At 42.9% G+C, this 22,829-nt stretch overlaps 1 protein-coding gene across 1 annotated transcript in view; it reads left to right on the top strand.

Moving 5' to 3' along the window:
* The first annotated feature begins 1,643 nt into the window (after nt 1–1,643).
* The window catches only part of LOC142467004 (CCN family member 5-like), a 43,052-nt gene continuing 21,866 nt past the window's right edge, over nt 1,644–22,829 (top strand). Inside the window, exons 1-3 of the mRNA XM_075572635.1 lie at nt 1,644–1,767; nt 16,611–16,830; nt 19,124–19,372. Of these exons, the coding sequence (XP_075428750.1) occupies nt 1,708–1,767; nt 16,611–16,830; nt 19,124–19,372 (529 nt within the window). The 5' untranslated portion in view covers nt 1,644–1,707. The remainder of the gene's footprint in view (nt 1,768–16,610; nt 16,831–19,123; nt 19,373–22,829) is intronic.

Here is a 22,829-nt window from a genome sequence, read left to right as displayed (position 1 = left end):
GGGCATCTTTATTGATGGTATAGGCAGACTGCCCCTCGCAGCAAACAGCTTAGCCGCTCATCTTGTACAGCACTCTCCTTTCAGAAGATCTGCCCTCCCAATGGAGTTGGATCACCTCTCCCCTCAGAGAGATCACCACCTGTGCCAGATCCCTGGACAGAGTGTAGACCCTGCCAGCCTTACTGCTGCAGGTCTGACTACTTGCTGTAGAACCACTCCTGAACTCTCAGTTAACACACTTGACCTTGAACATAGAGACTTGAGCTCAGAGACACACTAACTTTGGGCAGTGATGTGTCTTATATAATAAGGGAATAGCTCCACCTCCTGTGTCACTAACAATGGACACAAGGTCTGTTACCACTCCCCTCATGTACATATGACACCTCTTCCAAAAAAATCAGGGGAGCTTGTCTCGTAGCCATAAAAATAAAAAGAACATCCTGACGAAGCTGTAAGTAACGGCGAAATGCGTAGAGTATTTCAGCCCATACCAGAGAGGAAGAACACTGAAGATCCACTCCTACTATCAGATCCGGCGGTTCCCACTGCACTGGAAGTGACGTGACGGGAGCCCCGGCGTGGACGCGAGTGTTTCCGGTTGAGCAGAGGAGAGCGAGGAACTCAGAGGATCGCGACCAGCTGAGCACCCGTTATCTAAAATTTTATACTGCCTACCTCGATCATATGAAGTGTAAGCCTTCATTTTTGGATTCCCTGTTTTTAATATAATACCATCTGCACTATATGGTCTCTTCTTTTTTCCTTGGAGTTTGGGGGCTGGTGGCTGCTGTATACACAGGGTGCATCCACCCCTTAAGTTGGATCACTGCCCGAATTTGACTACCTTAATGTGAGTAGTCATTTTTGAGCCCTTTTCTGCACAAATTATTTATTTATATCATTATTGCACTATGTACTGTAATGTTCTTTTTATTTTTATGGCTATGAGACAAGCTCCCCTGAATTTTTTGGAAGATCATCTGATGCAAGACGAGTGGAACAGTCTTTTTCAAGGGTTGTAGTTTGTTTCTAAGTCTTTTATTCACTATTTGGTTATTTTAACACTTTATTGTTATTTAAACACCATAATATTATCACTATTATTGTTTATTATTCACATATGTGTGGTTATATTGTGTACTTTACATTTAGGGTGTGTTACAGCGCTATTGTTACTTTTTTCACATATGACACCTCACCAGGGTGTGAGGGCAAACCTCCATGATTGATGCTGGCAATCCTGTATACTTACCAGGTTTACTGCCAGCATGAGAGAGAACTGTATACCATTTTTAAACATGGTTACACACATATATATATATATATATATATATATATATATATATATATATATATATATATAACACTGCATACACTGTCAGCGCTATTTAAGGGGGAAAAACAATTAAATTATAGCAGTTATCTTCCAATAATTTCATGCCAAGTTCTCCCTTGCCAGAACTGTGCTCTTTCCTTTACAGCATTTTTCTTGGAGGTGAGTGAAAAACATCAGCTGGAATGTGAAATTAGAAAAAAAAAGAATCTTGATAGGTGTCCAAATGTACTGATGTTTGTATTGCAGCCTGTGAGTAACATCGTAGCATTAAGGCAAGTGGAGTATTTTGCAGAGAGTTGGGAAACTGAAAACAGATTGCATTCTTAACTCAGACAACACAATCAGTTGATAAATGTAGGTAGATTATCATGAAGCTTGTACTGGAAAACAGAAGCCTGCTGGTTTTCCTATCCTGCATTCTGTCCCAGGTAAGTCATCTCCGAAAACTAAAATGTGATTATAGCTTCAGTATATACATGAAATAAAATAGCTGTCAGACAAAAATAGTTTTCTTTTAGATTTCCTTTATTAAAATGTAATTTTCAACATTTGCATGCATACAATCCCAGTTTGAATATATATTGTTCAATAAAGACAGATGATTTTTTTTAGAGCATTACTATTAACATATTGCATATATGTATGTATGTATGTATGTATGTATGTATGTATGTATGTATGTATGTATGTATATTTATATAGCACCATCCAGGTACATAGCGCTTTACAGTAGTAATAAACGTGACATAATATTATAACTCAAAATAGGAATAAGCGCTGCAGACAGAGAACAATAGGAAAAGGAGTCCCTGCCCCAAAGAGCTTATAATCTAAGTGGAAAGTGGGAGGAGATTTACAGAGACAGAAGGAGGGCAATCTGGTAAGTGCATCTGCAAGGGGTCAAGATGAGTACATATGTGATGTATAGCATCAGTCAGTGAAGTTACCCATATGTTTAATTAAAAAGGTGTATTTTAAGAAAGGTCCAAAAGGTGGAGAGAGAGGGTGCTAGCAGATATTGAGGGGAAGGGCATTCCAGAAGTGTGGGGCAGTGAGTGAGAATGGTTTTAGGCTGAACATAGCTTTAGATACAGAAGGGGTAGACAGAAGACATCCTTCAAGATAATTCATTATCATTGAGAAGTTAAGGGACAACAGCCGCGGCCCCTTTTATTCTCCAACATCTACGAATTTTTTCGGGTTTTTTTTTCCGAATGCCACACACTTCACTGCACTTCACCACGTTCATGCCGCATTCTGACCGCATTTATTCCGCATTCATGTTGCATTCACACCCGCGGTTAATGCGCGGTTGATGTGTTTATTGATAATGGTTCGGATCTAATTGGTTGCAATTCTTCGCGTATCTGCCAGATGGCAGATATTCATGAATTGTAATGCGCATGCGCTTCAGTAATGTGTCGACTTGCAGGTGTTTAAAAAATACCACAGTGGTCCATTGTAAATTGGCCTTGGGACTGAAGGAAGAAGTTACAATAATGTATCAATTTAGGCTTTTCATATTAAAAAAAAGACAAGCACAGTGTCTGGTCTTGTGTTATTGTCCTGAGGATCCCGCCATAGTGTAATCGGCCGTGATTAATGCAACAGATGATAAGATGGCAACAGTTGTTCAAATTTATCAGTATTTAATCGAAAACTATCACTTTTACAAATTTTCGCCAAATACACATATGTGGAAGCGTGCAATAAGGAAAAAGTTATGTAGCGATACATGTTTTTTTTCGTATTGATCCCGATGTTATTGGAGGGTAATGGTGTGTATCAATTGATAATGTGGTGTTGGAAAGTGATGACGTTAGTGATGGGGGGTCGGTTATGACAGGGTCGGACTGGGATGCCCAAGGGTCAGACAGCGACGATAGTGAGAGCGCTAGGGCAAGCACTGAGTCAGACGCCAGCAGCGGCACAGACAGCAACGAGACCCCAGGGGTAAAGTGCATAAGGAAGCAGGTAGAAGCGTTGAGCAACTCTGTGAGGCGAAGTAGGAAGGTGAAGGCGAAAAAGCAGACAGCGCGCAAGAACAAGGGGGTAACTTCCACCCGCGGTGGGGAGGATTCGTTCGCGGTCGAGACTAGCTCCCTGTACACACACCTGCCCAGGAGAACACAGAGAGACATAGGTACAGTAACAGGAAGTATGTGGACATGTTCAAGCTGTCTGTAACGGTGCGAGCAGAGAGGAAGCGCGTGCGGGAGGTGGGCGAGAAAGTGCAGGTAGTAAGGAGTAATGCGAACTGGATTCTGGGTTTCACTGTTTTTGGGGACTGTTTCCTTTCAAAACATCCAAAACAATGGCATAATGTGATGAAATACCTGAATGTTATACAGACCATACATGACGACACGGGGGGTCAGCGTGGCGGGATTATGGCAAGCAGTTCAGGCAGAGGTGGCAGGGGGATACACGGTTGAGTTTGGGGAAGATGGACATGGAATTGTGGATGAAGCTAGTGGGACAGGGGGAGCAGGGGGGTAACGCGCCCTTTCCTGAGGGGCCAGAGGGTCGGCCCGTGAGTTATTTCGAAGGCCAGAGGCAAGAAAGGGGATTGTTGGGCATTTAATGACGGGCACTGCACGTTGGGGATAGGTTGCAAGTTTGGCTGCACACATGCCTAATGTGGAGGTAACCACCTCACCAAGAAGTGTTTCCAATCTCTGGGGAACCCCTACCAGGGAAGAGGGTATGCCCATAACGAGGGCCCCAATACCAGTCAGCCGTAGCAGTTGAGCCATTGGGTAGGGGGTACCCCGACCGGGTGAGGGCAAGATGCCGGGAGGAGGGGTTTTAAATGGGGGGGTTTCACACCAGGGGTGGGGGGGGGGCCCATTTGCACACACACACACACACACACACACACACACACACACACACACACACACACACACACACACACACACACACACACACACACACACACAGATAATTGTTTTCCCACAGGGTGTGGTGCAGAAGGATAGTTTATTAAAAAAAAAAAGTATTAAAGCAAAGCAGGCCCCAGGGAAGGTTGATATAATCACAGACGCGTGCCCTGTAAGGGCGGTAAAGAGTTAGGCTGGGCAGCGATCTCAAGGTGAGGTTTTCCTGACGCATAAAGATTCAACTCCTCTAACCAAATTTCAGTACAACAGGAATTTTAAACGTTGCCGGGAAAGAGGAGGCATAAATGACACCCACTGTGGCTTAATACAAGGTGCATGGGGTGCACCTGTCGGGTGAAGGCAGGGACAGTTTTATTTATAACAGCGCAGTCCTTTGCAAGTGTTCAGAAGTAAGGGTTAAGGTCACAGCTTCTTGTGTGGGGTGAGTCCCCAGTAAGTGGCCTTAATGGGTCCACCAGGTGGCGGCACTGTCAGGCCAGTCATCGTAGGGACACCGTGAATACCCAAAATGGGGCTCCATCCGATGCGGATGGGTCGCCAGGTAACGGTCCCCCTGAAAAGATTGTGCGGGCTGGAGGCACCGACGCAGGCAGTCGGGCGCTGTACCCCTCCATCCCAACTCTGATTGGCTCAAGTAGACCATGTGACAGAGGCTTTGCTTCAGCCAATCAGAGTTGGGATGGTGTTCCCACGCTCTGATTGGCTACCGTACCATATGTCGCCGGCCATCTTTGCTTTGATGACATCATCTTAAAGGCAATGGAAACTCAGCCATTCTGATTGGCTGGCGTCATTGCCTTTAAATATGTATTTAAAATGGGCAAATGCATTATTATCCATATGTGGATAATAGTTTTTTTTGCCCATTACTGTACTGTATGTGTTAGGGGGCGGGGGGGATATGTGTTGTTTATTGGGGGCAATTGTCCCCAATAAATATGCTATTGTGCCTTAACCCCTTCATTGCCTTAGCGGATAGCCGCTATGGTAATGAAGCTGCTTTAATGTATTTTTAATAATAGTGTGTGGGAGCAGGGGGTCCCCTGAGCTGAACCGCATTGATTTCTGCCTCAGGGACCCCCTGCTTCCTAAGTTACAGGCCCCGGTTTGGGGCATCGGTGCCAGTGTCGCCGCCATCTTTATAGAGCCCACGTCGCATCTTGGACGCTATAAAGATGGCGGCGACACTGGCACCCGATGCCCCATACCGGAGCCTGTAACTCGGGAAGCAGGGGGTCTCTGAGGCAGAAATCAATGCGGTTCAGCTCAGGGGACCCCCTGCTCCCGCACACTATTAATAAAATGTACATTAATGCAGCTTCATTGCCATAGTGGATAGCCGCTACGGTGATGAATTATTGTTTATTGTTATGTGTGTTTTAATACTAGTGTAGATGTGCAGGGGGTCTCCTGAGCTGAACCGCATTGGTTTCAGCCTCGGGGACCTCCTACTTCAAGAGATACTGGCCCCTTTATGGGGTGCCGGTATCCCCTGTAGAATTTAAATGTCCAGGTCACGTGACGCGGGAGCTTTAAAGTGCAGGGGATACCGGCACCCCATAACGGGGCCTATATCTCCTGAAGTAGGGGGTCCTCAGACCTGAAACCAATGCGGTTCAGGTCCTGAGACCCCCTGCTCATGTACACTATAATTAAAATGTATTTATTTAGTGTACGATCGCCTGTAACAGTCTTGCATGGAGATACAGAATCTCCATGCAAATGTTACATGCGGCTTTTTTTTCTATCAGCTAGCGTTCGTAAAGGTTAAGAACGCTAGCAGGTGGGAAAAAAGCAACACGTACGCTGTGGCTGTTTTGAGCTATTTTGAGCAGGTACATTAAAAAATGGGCTCAAGGCCTTAGTGAATCGCATCCCTGGCCTCACTTTTTAACAACCTGCTTTTTTGGAAAATCAGAACGCAAAGCCATTGAGCTTAGTGCATAGCCCCCAGTGGGTTTTAAGGTTCCCAGACAAGAACCCTTCAGACAAAAATTGTATTTTGTCACATATGGTGGCGAATGCGGGCTCCCACATTATATGTCTGAGGGTATAAAACTACTTCAAACTCACCATGGAGGAAATTGTCAAGGCATTGCTCCAGGATGCATCACCACAGCAGCAGGCTATCACTGCACACAAGCAGGCTATCGCTTGCACAACAGCAGATACAACAAGAAACTAACTTTATCCAACAGCATGCATGTGTTGCTACGCAGCCAGAAAATGTGTTACCTAATCCCTACTCTGAAGTGGTAAATAACTTAATTTATAGTGTAGGGAAAAAGGACTCAGCCATCACTAAGCAGTTGCTGATTCCCCAGGCTTTCCGTAACACTGAACTAAACCTTGCACATAGCCACATACTGGGAGGACACCTGGGAGTTGAGAAAACGAGAGATAGAATCCTTAGGGGTTTATACTGGCCTGGGGTTCTTGCTGTAATAACAAACTATTGCTCCTCATGACCTTACTGCCAATGCAGCCCCTTTCAAGGCTTTCCATAGCCCCCTAGTGCCCCTACCTATAATTGATGTACCTTTTGAAAGAATAGCTATGGACTTGGTGGGCCCTCTTTTAAAATCCGCTAGAGGGCATCAGTATATGCTGGTTGTTCTAGACTATGCAACCAGCTATCCAGAGGCAATGCCCCAACGTAATACCTCTGCAAAGAACATAGCAAATGAGCTAATGCTAATGTTTAGCAGGGTGGGAATTCCCAAAGTAATCCTGTCAGACCAAGGATCCTCTTTTATGTCTAGGGTCACAAAAGAATTGTGCAAGTGTCTTCAAGTGAAACAAATTAGGACCTCAGTATATTATCTTTGGACTGATGGCTTAGTGGAAAGATTTAATAAACCCCTTAAAGGTATGCTATGGAAGGTAATTGACACAGATGGGAATAATTGGGACTTTATGTTACCCTATCTAATATTCTCCATTAGAGAAGTACCCCAAGCCTCTACAAGTTTTTCCCCTTTTGAACTAGTGTATGGGCGACATCCTTGAGGATTACTAGATATAGCTAAAGAGACCTGGGAGCAACAGATGACACCCCATTGTAGTGTTATTGAACATATATCTCAGATGCAGGATCGAATGACAGCTATCATGCCTATAGTCAGGGAACATATGCAAAAAGCCCAGGAAGCGCAGAAAAACAGCTATAACCGTTATGCTACAGTAGGATCAGAGTGTTTCAACCCAGTGATAAGGTATTAGTGCTGGTCCCTACAGTGGAGAACAAGTTTCTTGCAAGTGGCATAGCCCATATGAAATTATTGAGAAAGTGGGTGTTGTTAATTACAAAGTAAGGCAGCCAGGAAGAAGAAAACCTCAGCAATTGTGTCATATAAACGTGTTAAAACCTTGGAAGGATAGTGAAGTCTTTGTTGCCTTAAAGTCCTTAGAACATCCCACTACTGATCCTGAGATAAACATACCAGACACTCTGCCTGTACATCAGAAACAAGAAGTCAGGGATTTTGTCAGGAGAAATAGGGATGTTTTCTCTGTGACCCCAGGAAAACTAATGTCATTAAACATGACATACAGTACTGTATTGTAATAACAGAACCAGGAAAAAAGGTTAATCATAAATACTATAGGATTCCTGAAGCCCGAAGGGAGGCTATAAACTTGGAGGTGGAAAAGATATTAAAATTTGGGGTTATTGAAGAGTCACATAGTGGGCGGAACAATCCTATTGTGCTGGTTCCAAAACATGATGGCACTTTAAGATTTTGTAATGACTATCACAAGTTAAATTGTGTATCTAAATTTGACTAGGGTTGGTGAGTTAATAGAGAGACTGGGCAAAGCAGATTACCTGACAACTCTAGATCTAACAAAAGGTTATTGGCAGGTCCCTCTCACTGAACAAGCAAAAGAGAAAACTGCTTTCTCAACACCCAAAGGCCTGTTTCAGTATACAGTATTACCATTCGGGCTACATGGTGCCCCTGCCACATTCCAGAGAATGATGTACTGGGTTCTAAAACCCCATACTAGAAATGCGGCGGCATACCTGGATGATGTTGTTATCCACAGTGACGACTGGGAGTCCCATCTCCCAAAGGTTCAAGCAGTACTAATTCCATTTGTGCCGTTGGTTTAACTGCTAATCCTCCAAAGCGTACTATTGGTCTGGAGGAGGCAAAGTACTTAGGATATTCAATTGGGAGATGATTGGTTAAACCACAGATAGCAAAGGTGGAAGCTGTAAAAAACTAGCCCCAGCCAATTACCAAGAAACAGGTAAGAGCATTTTTAGGTCTGACGGGGTACTACAGAAAGTTCATCCCAACTTTTGCCACAGTTGCTGCTCCTTTAACAGGCCTCACAAAAGCATGGTCCTTGTAGACGAACGTTCGCAGAGGTACACAATTGGAGACTTTATAAGGTGAAATTATAACGAGGCTTTATTGTGCCTTTTCCTTAACATCAGGAAACCATCCAAATAAGGGGTAAACAAAGCTTCTATTCACTTGGGAGTATTTCTAGTGAAATACTATGCAGTTCACAACTCCCTTAGATAAGCATGTCTCCCAGCCCCAAACATATAGCATGAAATGAACAGATATAAAAAGTCTTGTAAATAAAAGTCTTATCTGTTCCTTGTGGTTTGGAGGGAAAATCTTCTCTGTCCCTGGTTGCTACCTTTTCTTCAGGGTTTGTCAGCATTCAGGTTTAGAAGTTTCCCCTGTGTCTTGGAAGCAGCACTGCTGTGTCTTCTGGCAGAGCTCAAGACATGATCAGCTCCAGAGATCTGTGTTCTCTTGGTCAGTCTCTCCTGGGAGACTCAAGAACCTCTGCTCTGTCTCCAAAGTTCAGCTCACACGTGAGCTAAAGAGTCACTTCCTGTCTCAAAGGCAGGCTTTTTCTACCACCTGTAATCAGGCAGGTGGTGTTAGTTAATTTGCTACCAGCAGTTAACCACCACACTGCTGGATTAGAGGCACATTTGTGAACAGGGATAAGTCCCCTGTTACAGTCCCCTGTTACAGTTAAGTGGTCTCCAGAAGCAAATCAGGCTTGTAAATCCTTGAAAGAAGCTCTCTGTGCTGAACCTGTCTTGATAACGCCAGACGTTTCTAGAGAGTTCATAGTACAGACAGATGCTTCTGATGTGGGCTTAGGGGCTGTCTTGTCCCAAGAATACCAGGATGAGGAACACCCCATTTACTTTTTGAGCGGAAAGCTAAACCCACAAGAAAAGAACTATTCAATAGTAGAAAAACAATGTTTGGCAATTAAATGGGCTTTAGAGTCTCTTCGGTATTACCTGTTAGGAAGAAAATTCAGGTTAATTACAGACCATGCTACACTTACTTGGATGTCCCAGAATAAAGAGAAAAACTCAAGGGTGAGCAGATAGTTCCTAAGTCTCCAGCCCTTTCATTTCACTGTGGAACACAGGGCAGGTCTGAAACAGGGAAGTGCTGATGGGGTTTCTAGGGTACACTCCTTGGTGTCCATGGTCACTAACCCCAGAAGGAATGAGCGGGGGGGGAGGATATGTGAGAGGAAAGGTGGCGAAGTTGTGGATGGGAGATACATAAGTCCTGCATTTGCAAATTATACCTATCCCTACTAAGGGTTAAAGGCCCAGGGAAGGTTTTGCAAATGAAGCCAGGTGCAGATCACCTGGCCTTAATTAACAGAGTATAAGAAAGGGCAGACTAGATCAGTTCTCCCCTCTCCCTTTATTCCAGCTAAGAGAGCTGGATGCTACAGACAGGACTGGCCTGCAACAGGTTTGGTTTGACATCTGTTTTATTGTTTGGCAAGTGGGAATGCCACCCAGAGATAGCTAGAGACTTGCTGTCTAGTTAATGCTCAGATAGGGCTAGGATTTATTTTGATTCTTTTGTTTGCCTTGATTTTGTCTGCTGGAGTGAAAAAAGAAAATACAGCCTTTAAACTAGAGCTGGATGGCCTTGTGACTGTGCTTTACCCTAAAAGGTTAAAGGTTCCCAGATAAGAACCCTTCGGACAAAAAGGGTATTTTGTCACAATAGTTACAGTGTTTTCAGTGCCCTCGGGCAAATGCCTCCATTCCTCCAAGGCCATCTTGATAGCCAACAGTTCACGATTGCCCACATCGCAATTCTTTTCAGTAGGTGAGTTTTTTTTTAAAAATAACACCAGGGGTATAGTTTGGCTTGTGGAGTTTTCCTTTGGGACAAGATTGCCCCGGCCCCAACATTTGAAGCATCCACCTCGAGCGCGAAGGGTAGTCCTGGATCAGGATGCACAAGCACGGGGGCTGACACAAAGGCTGTTTTTAGCTTCTCGAATGCTTGAAATCCTAGACTCCTGTTGGTTACCTTGTCTGATCGCTGTCTTGTCTTTCCTGACCTTGCTTTTTCCCTGAACTCTGCTTTTCTTCTATTCTCCTGACCCCGGCTATGAACTATGATCCGCACCTCTCCAACACCGACCACGGCAAATTACCTCAACGATCCACATCTCTCCAATCCCGACCACGGCTAAAGTATCTGCAAAGATCCGCACCTCTCCTTACCCGACCTCAGCAAGTATCTCTGACTATTCTACTCTCACCAACCCCAACCAGGCTACCTCGACCAATCTACACTCCAGATGTGTCACCGAGGTTGGAGGTTGGCATTACAAATCAATCCCCACCTCGGCCCCACAGTCATGCCTTGTTTGTGGTGAGCACTCGTTACAGGAGTCACCAGTCAGGGTGATAGGTATCAAAGCCTGGTTGGCATCTTGGGAGCAGAAGTAGATAATGTTCCCAGTGTGATCCTCCCGGCTTTCACTGGGTACTTGGCATATCCCGACTTCTGTGGGCAAGCAGTTACCTGGTGTTCAACATTAACGTAATAAAGAAAAGCAAAGAGGAAAAAAGGGGGCGCACAGGTTTGAGAGGTGATAGGAAAATAATATAGATTCAATGTGAATAAATCAAATGTTCCTGAATTGATAGGAGCAGGGATGGTGGTGTGTAAAATATTATAAACACTTACACGGCCTTGTGTAAATGCTGTCATGTAAGGGTCTTTTTCCTCTCCTCCTTCTTCCTTCTTTTTCTTTCTTCTTTTTTCTTCTTCTTTCTGTAGTGCTTCTTCTGCTTTGGTCCGAATAAATGTCTCTTCCGTCTCTCAACGAGTTTCAGTTATGGTGTCACCCTCGGAGCAAGAGATAAGAATTTAGGGACAAAAATTTGTACAATATAACACACCCTATTCAGATGGTTGTAAACAATAAATGCAGAAAATACTGCAAACACTCACACTCGCAAGTGTGAGTGTATTCTTGGAGGGGGTATCTTTATCCTCCTCACGGGTAAGAGTTCATACATAGAGCTCTAATCCTCCAGATAATACACCATTAGTGGGGGAAAGGGAAAGGAATATAACAAAATTAAAACAAAGATACTCACACGGCCACGTGTGAGCTCACACTGTGGTTAGGTATCTTTAAAACTCCTTCCTTAAAGTCCAACACTGCTGCCAAGTGGAAATGTTCTGAGTGCTAAGAAGGCCAAAAATGGCCAAAAAAGACTCTAAAAAGTGGCGTGTACCAACTTATACTTTAATAAAAATAAAAACATGCAAAACACAGTCTAAAAAGCACTCAGTCTACACGACATAGGTGCCGAAATACAAAAGAAAAGGCCAGTCCAAAAAAAAAAAAAGCTTTAGGGTCTTGAGCTACGCGTTTTGCCCTAGTTTGGGCTTCCTCTACGGAACCTGAGGAAGCCCAAACTAGGGTGAAACGCGTAGCTCAAGACCCTAAAGCTTTTTGGACGTTTGCGGCCACCGTCGGAGCAGGAAGCAGGAACACAGCTCAACGCCTGGACGCGGGCAAAGTTAGCTGTGAGCCTGATAGCCTGCGAAAGTTCCGTTAAGGACTGGCCTTTTCTTTTGTATTTCGGCACCTATGTCGTGTAGACTGAGTGCTTTTTAGACTGTGTTTTGCATGTTTTTATTTTTATTAAAGTATAAGTTGGTACACTCCACTTTTTAGAGTCTTTTTTGGCCATTTTTGGCCTTCTTAGCACTCAGAACATTTCCACTTGGCAGCAGTGTTGGACTTTAAGGAAGGAGTTTTAAAGATACCTAACCACAGTGTGAGCTCACACGTGGCCGTGTGAGTATCTTTGTTTTAATTTTGTCATATTCCTTTCCCTTTCCACCACTAATGGTGTATTATCTGGAGGATTAGAGCACTATGTATGAACTCTTACCCGTGAGGAGGATAAAGATACCCCCTCCAAGAATACACTCACACTTGCCCGTGTGAGTGTTTGCAGTATTTTCTGCATTTATTATTTACAACCATCTGAATAGGGTGTGTTATATTGTACAAATTTTTGTCCCTAAATTCTTATCTCTTGCTCCGAGGGTGACACCATAACTGAAACTCGTTGAGAGACGGAAGAGACGTTTATTCGGACCAAAGCAGTAGAAGCACTACAGAAAGAAGAAAAAAAAAGAAGAAAGAAAAAGAAGGAAGAAGGAGGAGAGGAAAAAGACCCTTACGTGACAGCATTTACACAAGGCCGTGTAAGTGTTTATAATATTTTACACTCCACCATCCCTGCTCCTATCAATTCAGGAACATTTGATTTATTCACATTGAATCTATATTATTTTCCTATCACCTCTCAAATCTGTGCTCCCCCTTTTTTCCTCTTTGCTTTTCTGTACCAATAAGGATCCTGGATAGGTCCTACGGGGGTTTTTGAGTCACAGGAAGAGACTTTCTAAGCAGATGTGAACCTTATATACCACATAAGGTCGTTACGTTTTTGAAAATATCTTATTATATATTGATCTTTTATACTTTGTCTAGAGGGAGCGCCCGGGTACTTCTTTCTTTATTATCGTAATAAAGGCCGAGTCCAGCACTATGTCTGTGTTGTTTCTCACCGGGCGATCGCTTGTTGCCTCAGAGCTGCATGGGTTCTTCTAGATCCGGAAGAGGGAGGTTAAGGACCTCTGTGTAGTGGTTTCGGGGAGATTGTATATCTTGCTTACGTCAATTTCTTTCGACCCTTCTTTCCTGTAGTCTTAGATCTACTCAGATGCGTAGGCCAATGAGCTCCTCCAGTTCCACGGGGTGTTCCTGTGCAGCAAATTCGTCCTTAAGATTCTCTGACAGACCTTGCCAGAATGCTGCCGCCAATGCCTCATCGTTCCAGCCGGTCTCAGCGGCTACAGTCCAAAATTTGACTGCGTACCGGGCAACGGGATGACTGCCTTGGGTAATATGGAAGAGAGATGAGGCATAGGTTACCTTGCGTCCGGGTGTGCCGAATACTCTGCGGAATTCTTTGGTGAAGCGGCCTGTGTCTCACGTGAGATCCGGCCATTGTTCCCAGATGGATGAAGCCCACGCCAAGGCATCATCGATTATCAGGGACACAATATAGGCCACCTTAGATCACTGGGATAGAAAACATGATGGCATCAATTCAAACTGAATAGAACACTGGTTAAGAAACCCGTGATAACAAATAGGTTCGCCGCCGTAGCGGTTGGGTGTAGGGAGTCAGGGTTCAGAGTCTCCGTTCATAGGAACGGTTGTGGGAGCAGACACTGCTGAAGGGACAGGGTCCAAAGGAGCACTTTTAGCCTGGTCAGCCATAGTTAAAAAAAACCCTGATGAAGTCTATTTTATGATACGAAAAACGTTTGATAGGAAATAGATTGTGTGCTTTTTATTCCATTTTTACTCTACATATATATCTTGCTATTTAGTACTTTTTATAAGAAATTCCCCTTTTTGGTGCTTTTTGCACTTATTCATTCAAAGATTGGGCGGAGCAGTGCAGTGTTTATGTCTGCAGCTTTATTGTGTTTGTGAATCTTTCATTGTGAAGCCACGTGACCACTGGAAACATCATACTGGGAGTGGGTGCCTTCCCTTCTACAAGCTGAGGGCAGTTAGCCGGGAGCGGGTGCATTCCCTATCCTGTTGTGAGTGGAGACAGACGTGAGGAGGATCAGCTGGTCTACACTGCAAACTACTGAGACGTGAACTTCCTGCACTGATGAGCTAAGAGTGGGTGCTTTCCCTGTCAGCATTGCCTGAATCACAGTACTGCTACTTTTGTTGCCCTTGCTAAAAGTTATATTTATAACACACAAGGAGCTTCTGGTACCTTTACTGCCTGCACTGAGCTTCTGGTAACTTTACTGCCTGCACTGACGAGCTGAGAGTAGGTGTTTTCCCTATCAGCATTGCCTTAACCACAGGACTGCTACTTCTGTTGCCTTTGCTAACAGCTGCATTCACAACGCACAAGGAGCCTCTGGTAACTTTGTATCATTTTAATTTTATATTTTGTTTAACCAGTTTAGTGTGTTTTTTTTATAGCACTCATTTGTGTTTCTTTTATTTCTATATAAAATATTTTTCTATTTTGGAACATGTTTTTGCGCTGGTATCTTTTTCTTTAAATTTGCACTATTAGATGTTTTGAGCCATCTTTTCATGATCCTAGTTACTCATTTATATTTTTATTTTTCTATCACTTTGAGCAGCTGGCTGTGGTAGCTTAACATAGTTAACATAGTTGATTTAGAGCGCAATACACTTCCCTTTTTTTCTTCACTACGTCTGGTCAGTCATAGCTTGAATTGTTTGTTGGAGAAGCTCCATATGCTGACTATTCTGGTCAAGATATTTCTCCATTTTGTTAAACATGTCAGAGTGCATGTTCAGGACTTGACCCTCCTCAGCAGGGTCCATGTTTGTTGGCTGAGCATACTGTAACGAGTGTTCACCACAAACAGGATGGGACCGCGAGCCTGAGGTGGGGATAATGATATACACTGACTTATAACCACGTAATCGAGTCCGGAGTGCAGAGTGCAGAGTGAAGGTCGTGTAGGCGGGTCAGGGTAGGAAAGGACATAATGGTCATTTTACTCACCGTGGTCTGGGATTGGAGAAGTCGGATGGTCATTGTGCGTAGCCGGGGTCCAGGGATAGAGAAGGCGGGAGTCCAAATACAAGCCGAGATCAAGGGTCAGAGAAGTCAGCGGCCCGGGTACAAGCTGAGGTCAAAGGTATAAGAGAACAAGGAAGAATGCAAGAGCAACAGGGCAGCAGGATGATTGAGGCAAGCACTTTGTGATATAAACAGAAGTTTATGCTCAGCCAATTTGCGTAACGGCTTGTTGAGCATATAAAGAACAGAGAGCCAATGGGAAGGCTGCAGGCAATGAGTCATCACAGGTAGACTGTGTACTGATAGGCAGGGGCGAAGTGTATCGCAGCTGTGAAGTAATTACTGTTATTAACCCCTCGAGTGCCCCTGGTAATGCGACGTCGGTGTATAGTGGAGATAGGAACGTCCACCGTTGCAACAAGGGACACGGCGTGGGTGCAGAGCTTAGATCCGGTCCTGGCAGGAGTACTGCGGCGCTTGCGAGCAGCACACGTGTGAGGGGCATCACCCAACGCTTTACATCACAGGGGTGGACCCAAGGTCCAATCCTCACAGTTTGTGGACCTGTCTGAGACATGAGAATATTGTATGCTCATAAGTGGTATTTTTATTTGCTGTACATTTGTCATACAGATGTAGCAACTGTTTTTGCTCCCGCTGTCATGTTATGTATGTATTTATGTCTTTATTTATATAGTGCCATTAATGTACTTAGCACTTCACAGCAGTAATACATGGGACAATGATATAAATAACAAATAATACAAATAACACATAATGGGAAGAATTGCTTCCGACATAAAAGTAACATTTAGGAAAAGGAGTCCCTGCTCCGAAGACTTTACACGCTTATAGTGGGACACAGAATGCACCAGCAGGAGACGACACCATTGTCTGTGAATTAGGCATGTGTAAAAAAGGGGACAGACTAATGTGTTATTGCACCCATTGGCGCTTGTCAGAGTGACCACTGATGTCTGCTGCATCTGCAGGTTGTGACAATGTTAATGAACTAACAAGTGCTCATTGATATAATGATGTATACAGAGCTTTTGTCGCCTTACATGTCTTTTTTCCACGTGTACATTTGAACTGTAAGGTTTCAAAAGCTCTAAGTAGAGCTCTCCTTTCATTTCAATAAAAGATATCACAGCTATGATGAATCCACCTTCTCTAAAACAAACAGGGCTACGGGAACTTTGCATTAGAACCATTATATTACATATGATGTGAAACTTTCGTATCTGTGCTGGAGAAGAGTTTACCTTCATTCAAATGAATCGGACTACAATCTTCTCTAGCATGGGGAAGAAGGCTTTTTGTCAATTGAAAAGGGATTTAGGATTGTAAGCTTAGGGTAGTGGCTCATCACTGAATACCAGGAAACATAACCACTTATTAAAAATAAATATTTTACACAAAGCCCTTGTTTTTGCAGAAGATTTGTGCCCAGTTGTGTCCATACCCATGTACTTGTCCTTGGATTCCACCGAGATGTCATTCTAGTGCACCTCTCATTATGGATGGTTGTGGTTGCTGTAGGATATGCGCACGTCAACTCGGTGAATCTTGTAACCTCATGTATCTCTGTGATCAGACACAAGAACTCTTCTGTGATTATTCTACCAGCGCTACTGGAAGAGGAGGATTTTGCAACTGTAAGTACCTACAGTAATTACTGCCTATTTTAAAGGTGCAATCCCATGTAACAGACCAGAAAACATCCTTCTGTAACATTCTTATTGGCTTCCCTAAACAAATCTAACTATGCAGATATCACATATTTCACAGCTTTGATTTTTTTTTTTTTTTTCAAAATAAGTTAATTACAAATGTAACTTCTTAGGGTCCTCTGAATGGAGACGTGTTTGATAATCAAAGTGATTTTGTGATCTTTTGGACAGCCTGTCCTTACCATAGAGCCAATAAAGATAAGGAGAGGGCAGCAGGGGGCACTGCCTGTGCAAACTCTTGTTGAACACACAGGGACATCAGACAAAAGGGAGCAGCAAGAGGAAATTCCAGCCTCCCAAGTCTCAGCTAAGTGTGTTTAGAAAATGATTTAAAAATACGTACATGTTTCAGATTGTATTAAAAAATAAATATAGCATCACACAACCAGATGCAACCCCTTATACCATACATGTCATTGCCATTAGTACACATTGGAGCACTGATAATCCCATCTTCGCATACTTCAACACTTATACTGATTTGTACTTTTGTTTTGGAAGAATGTTTTGGGAACAGAAATAAGCTTTGTTACTTTTCTCAGTTCTATGCCCAGTGTTTCTACTGTGAGTGTTGTTCTCGTGGCAAATGTCTCTGGAAATAAATGAGTACAGGAGTGAGAGGGAATCACAGACACAATGTGAGCTAATAACTGGCAGAGAGCCCTCAGAAGAAAATTACTGGGCACAGGTAGTTGCTGAAAAAATAGTGGAGATAATCTTGCCAATATTTACTTGCAAAGCTCCCTCTGCCAGAGATCTTGTCCTGAAATCTGTGTGGAAACCCTACCAATAATATCAGAGCCAGAAAATCATCACACAGAAAATGAGACAGAAATCCCACCTTTTCTTTTACACGATACGTCTGAGAGGAACTCATCTGAAAAATCACAGATTCTCCAGAAGGCCAAGTTTGTAACTGTTCCCTGCCAAGATACCCTCTTAGCCTCTGACATCTCTGAGCTGGCACCCAACTCGAATTTGTGCGGCCCTGTGATGATGCTCTCTAGCGCCCCTGGGAAGCCACTAAACCCTGTACACTTTGGTCCTTAAACATGTCACAGCCATTAGCACACTTTGGTCCTATAATGGATTTCCTTTATAGTCCTGTTTCTTTATTGTCAAATCCTACATCCAGCATGACGAAGTAAGTAAGTGTTTGTCAAGTTGTTAAAATCTGAATTTTAATCAAATTTGAGGCTATGGTAACTGCAATGTCCCTGATAAACTTGTTTTAAAAAAGTACTGGATGATGAGGTTTCATAGTCATATAACTGCGCTAGCAATGGCAAAGTCCTAAATTTGATACCCCCATAGTTAAAAATAATAATAATCTTTTGAATAATCCTAAAAAGAGACCAGATATTTTAAGTCATTCATTTAAGATTAAAAAGAGATGTTTGAGATAGGAGATACAGTATCTGCGTTTGTGGAGTGGAGATCTATTGGAAAATAGCTATTAATAATAATGATAGTGTCATGATATAGGGATGACCACACAACCAGGAATCGCAAAGCACCAGGCAGAACACAAGTTAAATAAACCGACGTTTATTCGGCCGAAATCAATAGTAAAACAACACACAACAAGGTCCTGAGATAACTCGCCAACAGGGAATGATCATGGGACTCGTAGAGTGCCCTTCCGAAGTTAGCTTACTCTCATTGTCATTGCATTGATCAGTCTTGCCTTCAATTACCAGAGGTGACCCCCCCACCAGGTCCACAGTCCTCGCAAAAGGTAATCTCTAGACACTGAGACTACACATGGACAACTGTGAGGCTTTGATTGGCCTCGGCTTACATACTTTCCCGAACCTTCATCGAAAACCATGGAAAACCTGAGTGCCAACTAATCAGCGGGAAGATTGCTGAGCCAAGGACAATCAGTAGCCGGGAGCTGAACCCGTGTGAAAGCACAACATATACTCTTGAATATATAATAAATACTTATTTTAAACAAATTCTCTATGGCCTATATTCAATAAAGGTTACTAAGCTTTAGCACGGATTAACTCCTATTTAAATTAATGGCAATTAAAGTGTGCTATAACTTAGCATAATTTGGTGAAACTCTGCCAATGTTTCTTTACATACAGTAGGTGGGTAATAATTTACCCAAAAACTTATGATGCTGATTTTCTTGTCGAATCTATAGTAGTGAAATGATAGATAGCATACTGTAAAGCTTATTTATATCAGGTAATCCTATTTCCTCCAGATAATCAGGATGGCAGTTGTGAAATTGGTGGGAACGTTTACGAGGATGGAGAAATATTTCAGCCTAGCTGTAAATTCCAGTGCAAATGTGTGGATGGCGGTGTTACCTGCACACCTCTCTGCAGTGAGGATGTAAAGCTGCCAACCCCAGAATGCCCTTTTCCAAGACGGGTTGCAATTCCTGGGAAATGTTGCCAGGAATGGATATGTGATGGACATCAAGGAAGGATTTCAAATGATCTGGAGAAAGGTATTAATCTACATTGTGAGTCCTGTAACCATGTTTACGATACCAAAGATGTTAAGTCTTGCTACATCTGTTCCTGTGGAACAACTGTAGAAACTAATTGCTTGTGGTGTACAGTTCTATTAGCCATGTTGGTGAAGCAAAACCAGAGAGTTGGGGGCACAGATAGCTTTCCTGGGGCCAGGGACTAGAGTCTCCACCTGGGCTCCCCTCCTGTTAGAAGCCCAGTGAGTCACCCCCTCTTTTTCTCTTACACTACCCCTCTGCCTCTCTCTCTCTGCCTCTGCGCCTGCCACTCTCTGTCCCTATCTTCTCCACCCCCCCCCCCCACAGAATAGGCAAAGAAAGACCCAAAAAAGAATGCTCCCAGAGACAATACTATAATGGTGGTGTTTTGCTTTAAATCTACAGTATACAGTGGTGTGAAAAAGAAAGTACACCCTCTTTGAATTCCATGGTTTTACATATCAGGACATAATAACAATCATCTCTTAGTTAGTAGGTCTTAAAATTAGGTAAATACAACCTCAGATGAACAACAACACATGACATATTACACAGTGTCATGATTTATTTAACAAAAATAAAGCCAAAATGGAGAAGCAATGTGTGAAAAACTAAGTATACCTTATGATCCAATAGCTTGTAGAACCATATTTAGTAGCAATAACTTGAAGTAATCGTTTTCTGTATGACTTTATCAGTCTCTCACATAGTTGTGGTGGAATTTTGGCCCACTCTTCTTTACAACGTTGCTTCAGTTCATTGAGGTTTGTGGGCATTTGTATATGCACAGCTCTCTTAAGGTCCAGCCTCAGCATTTCAATTGGGTTGAGGTCTGGACTTTGCCTGGGCCATTGCAACACCTTGATTCTTTTCTTTTTCAGCCATTCTGTTGTAGATTTGCTGGTATGCTTGAGATCATTGTCCTGTTGCATGACCCAATTTCGGCCAAGCTCTAGCTGTCGGACCGATGGCCTCACATTTAACTCTAGAATACTTTGGTATACAGAGGAGTTCATGGTCGACTCAGTGACTGCAAGGTTCCCAGGTCCTGTGGTTGCAAAACAAGCACAAATCATCACTCCTTCACCACCGTGCTTGACAGTTGGGATGAGGTATTTGTGCTGATATGCTGTGTTTGGTTTTCGCCAAACGTGGCGCTGTGCATTATGGCCAACATCTCCACTTTTGTCTCGTCTGTCCAAAGGACATTGTTCCAGAAGTCTTGTGACGTTTTCAGATGCAACTTTGCAAACCTAAGCTGTGCTGCCATGTTCTTTTTAGAGAGAAGAGGCTTTCACCTGGCAACCCTTCCAAACAAACCATACTTGTTCAGTCTTTTCTAATTGTACTGTCATGAACTTTAACATTTAATATGCTAACTGAGGCTTGTAGAATCTGAGATGTAACTCTTGTTTTTTTTTTTTGCAATTTCTCTGAGAATTGCACGGTCTGACCTTGGGGGGGAATTTGCTGGGATGTCCACTCCTGGGAAGATTGGCAATTGTCTTGAATGTTTTCCACTTTTGAATAATCTTTCTCACTGTAGAATGATGGACTTTAAATTGTTTGGAAATGGCCTTATAACCCTTCCCAGATTGATGGGCAGCAACAATTGCTTCTCTAAGATCATTGCTGATGTCTTTCCTCCTTGGCATTGTGTTAACACACACCTGAATGCTCCAGACCAGCAAACTGATAAAACGTGGGCTTTTATAGAGGTGGTCACACTTACAGATGATCAATTAATCAAGGACATTTGATTAGCAGCACCTGTCTGCTACTTAGCATCTTAATTTCTATGGAAGCAGAAAGGGTGTACTTCGTTTTTCACACAAAGCTTCTCCATGTTGGCTTTATTTTTGTTAAATAAATCATGACACGGTGTAATATGTAATGTGTTATTCATCTGAAGTTGTATTTACCTAATTTTAAGACCTGCTAAGGAACAGATGATTGTTATTATGTCCTGATATGTAAAACCATTAAATTCAAAGAGTGTGTACTTTTTCACACCACTGTATGTGATTTAAGTGAAAAAAAGATAGTAACTGCTATGGCAATGAAAGGGTTAACCACTCCCACTACCCACCGGAGAGGCCTAACCATCCACCCTGGGGCGACTAGCCTCTTCACCCTCCCCCTCTACCCAAATAAACATTACAATACAATCACCAATACAACAACCTCAATACAACAACCTCTCTCTCTCCCTCCCCCCCACCCCCCACCCCCACCCCTCACCCCCCAACACATACAGTACAGCAATGGGCAAAATTCCTAATATCCATATCTGGATAATAGCACACTTGCCCATTAAAAAATAAAACATAGCCAAAACATTACCCAGCCATCATATAGTAAATTAAAGTTGTACTTACCCCTGCCCGGATAACAGCCGTCCTCATCCTTATCGTCTTCCTCTGTGTCCTCCTCTTCTTCAGTGGAACCAACAGTAAAATAAAATATATATAAAAATAACTACTGATATACAACACACCAGTGATTTACAGTGCACAAGTGGCAGATACTATTGTTTGTGAGTGCACCACTTTCTATCTCTAAAATTCTTCAAACAAAAGAATCTGACTTTGGAACCTTCAAAAATAAAGCTAAACACTAGCAAAGAACCCAGATCAATATCTATATTCGAAGCTAGGGGTGAATCCAGTTGCATGTTTCTTTTCTGGATATTAAGTTAGTTCCATTACTTCCGCTCAAATCACTTTCTACCAAATCAATTCTAGAGAATTTCAAACCTTTAGGGTTGTAATTCTCTGAAACCTTTTAAATGATTTGAAACATTGTGTGTAGTCAGCCCTACAGTACAGTATATGAATATTTCTTTAAGGTTCTGCTTTTTTTCTAATAAGGGGACTTGTGGTCCTTCCACAAACTGCAGGCCACAAGGACATTTGGTTAAATAAATAAAAAACAATTAACAGATAATCAAATGTCCAAAACTAACATTGTCTCCTACTGTACTACATTTTACATTTATTACATTGCACGCATATTTGCAGACCTTTTTGCACTTATAACATATTGGGGCCCATGCTTTAAGCGTTCATAAAAAAAAAATTAAACGGGCCATTTAATCCGCCTATTTTTTGAGCGCTGTATTCAGAAAGCCTCGATTACATGTGATACAGTAGCAAAATTCCAAAAACAGGCGAGAAGCCGGCGGCATGATGGTCGCCTCTCTGAAAACGCCTTACCTGGCGATTTCTTTCAGCTGCAGAGAGAGCTGCTCAGAGAGAGCCACCTCTCCCTGTGCAAATCTCGCACGAAATGAATGTTTTTAAATATAAATTTTATTGCCAGTTTAGAAGAGCAGGGGGTCTCAGGAGGAAACCCGCATTGATTTCAGGTCCAGGGACCCCCTGCTTTCCGAGATACAGGCCCCATTATGGGGTGCCGGTATCTCCTAAGCCTTTTATTCCTATGGTCACGTGAC

This window comes from Ascaphus truei, chromosome 15, assembly GCF_040206685.1.
Source record: "Ascaphus truei isolate aAscTru1 chromosome 15, aAscTru1.hap1, whole genome shotgun sequence".
Taxonomy (NCBI): domain Eukaryota; kingdom Metazoa; phylum Chordata; class Amphibia; order Anura; family Ascaphidae; genus Ascaphus; species Ascaphus truei.
The sequence above is the reverse complement of the archived record's forward strand: the minus strand, read 5'-3'. Positions and strand labels throughout refer to the sequence as shown.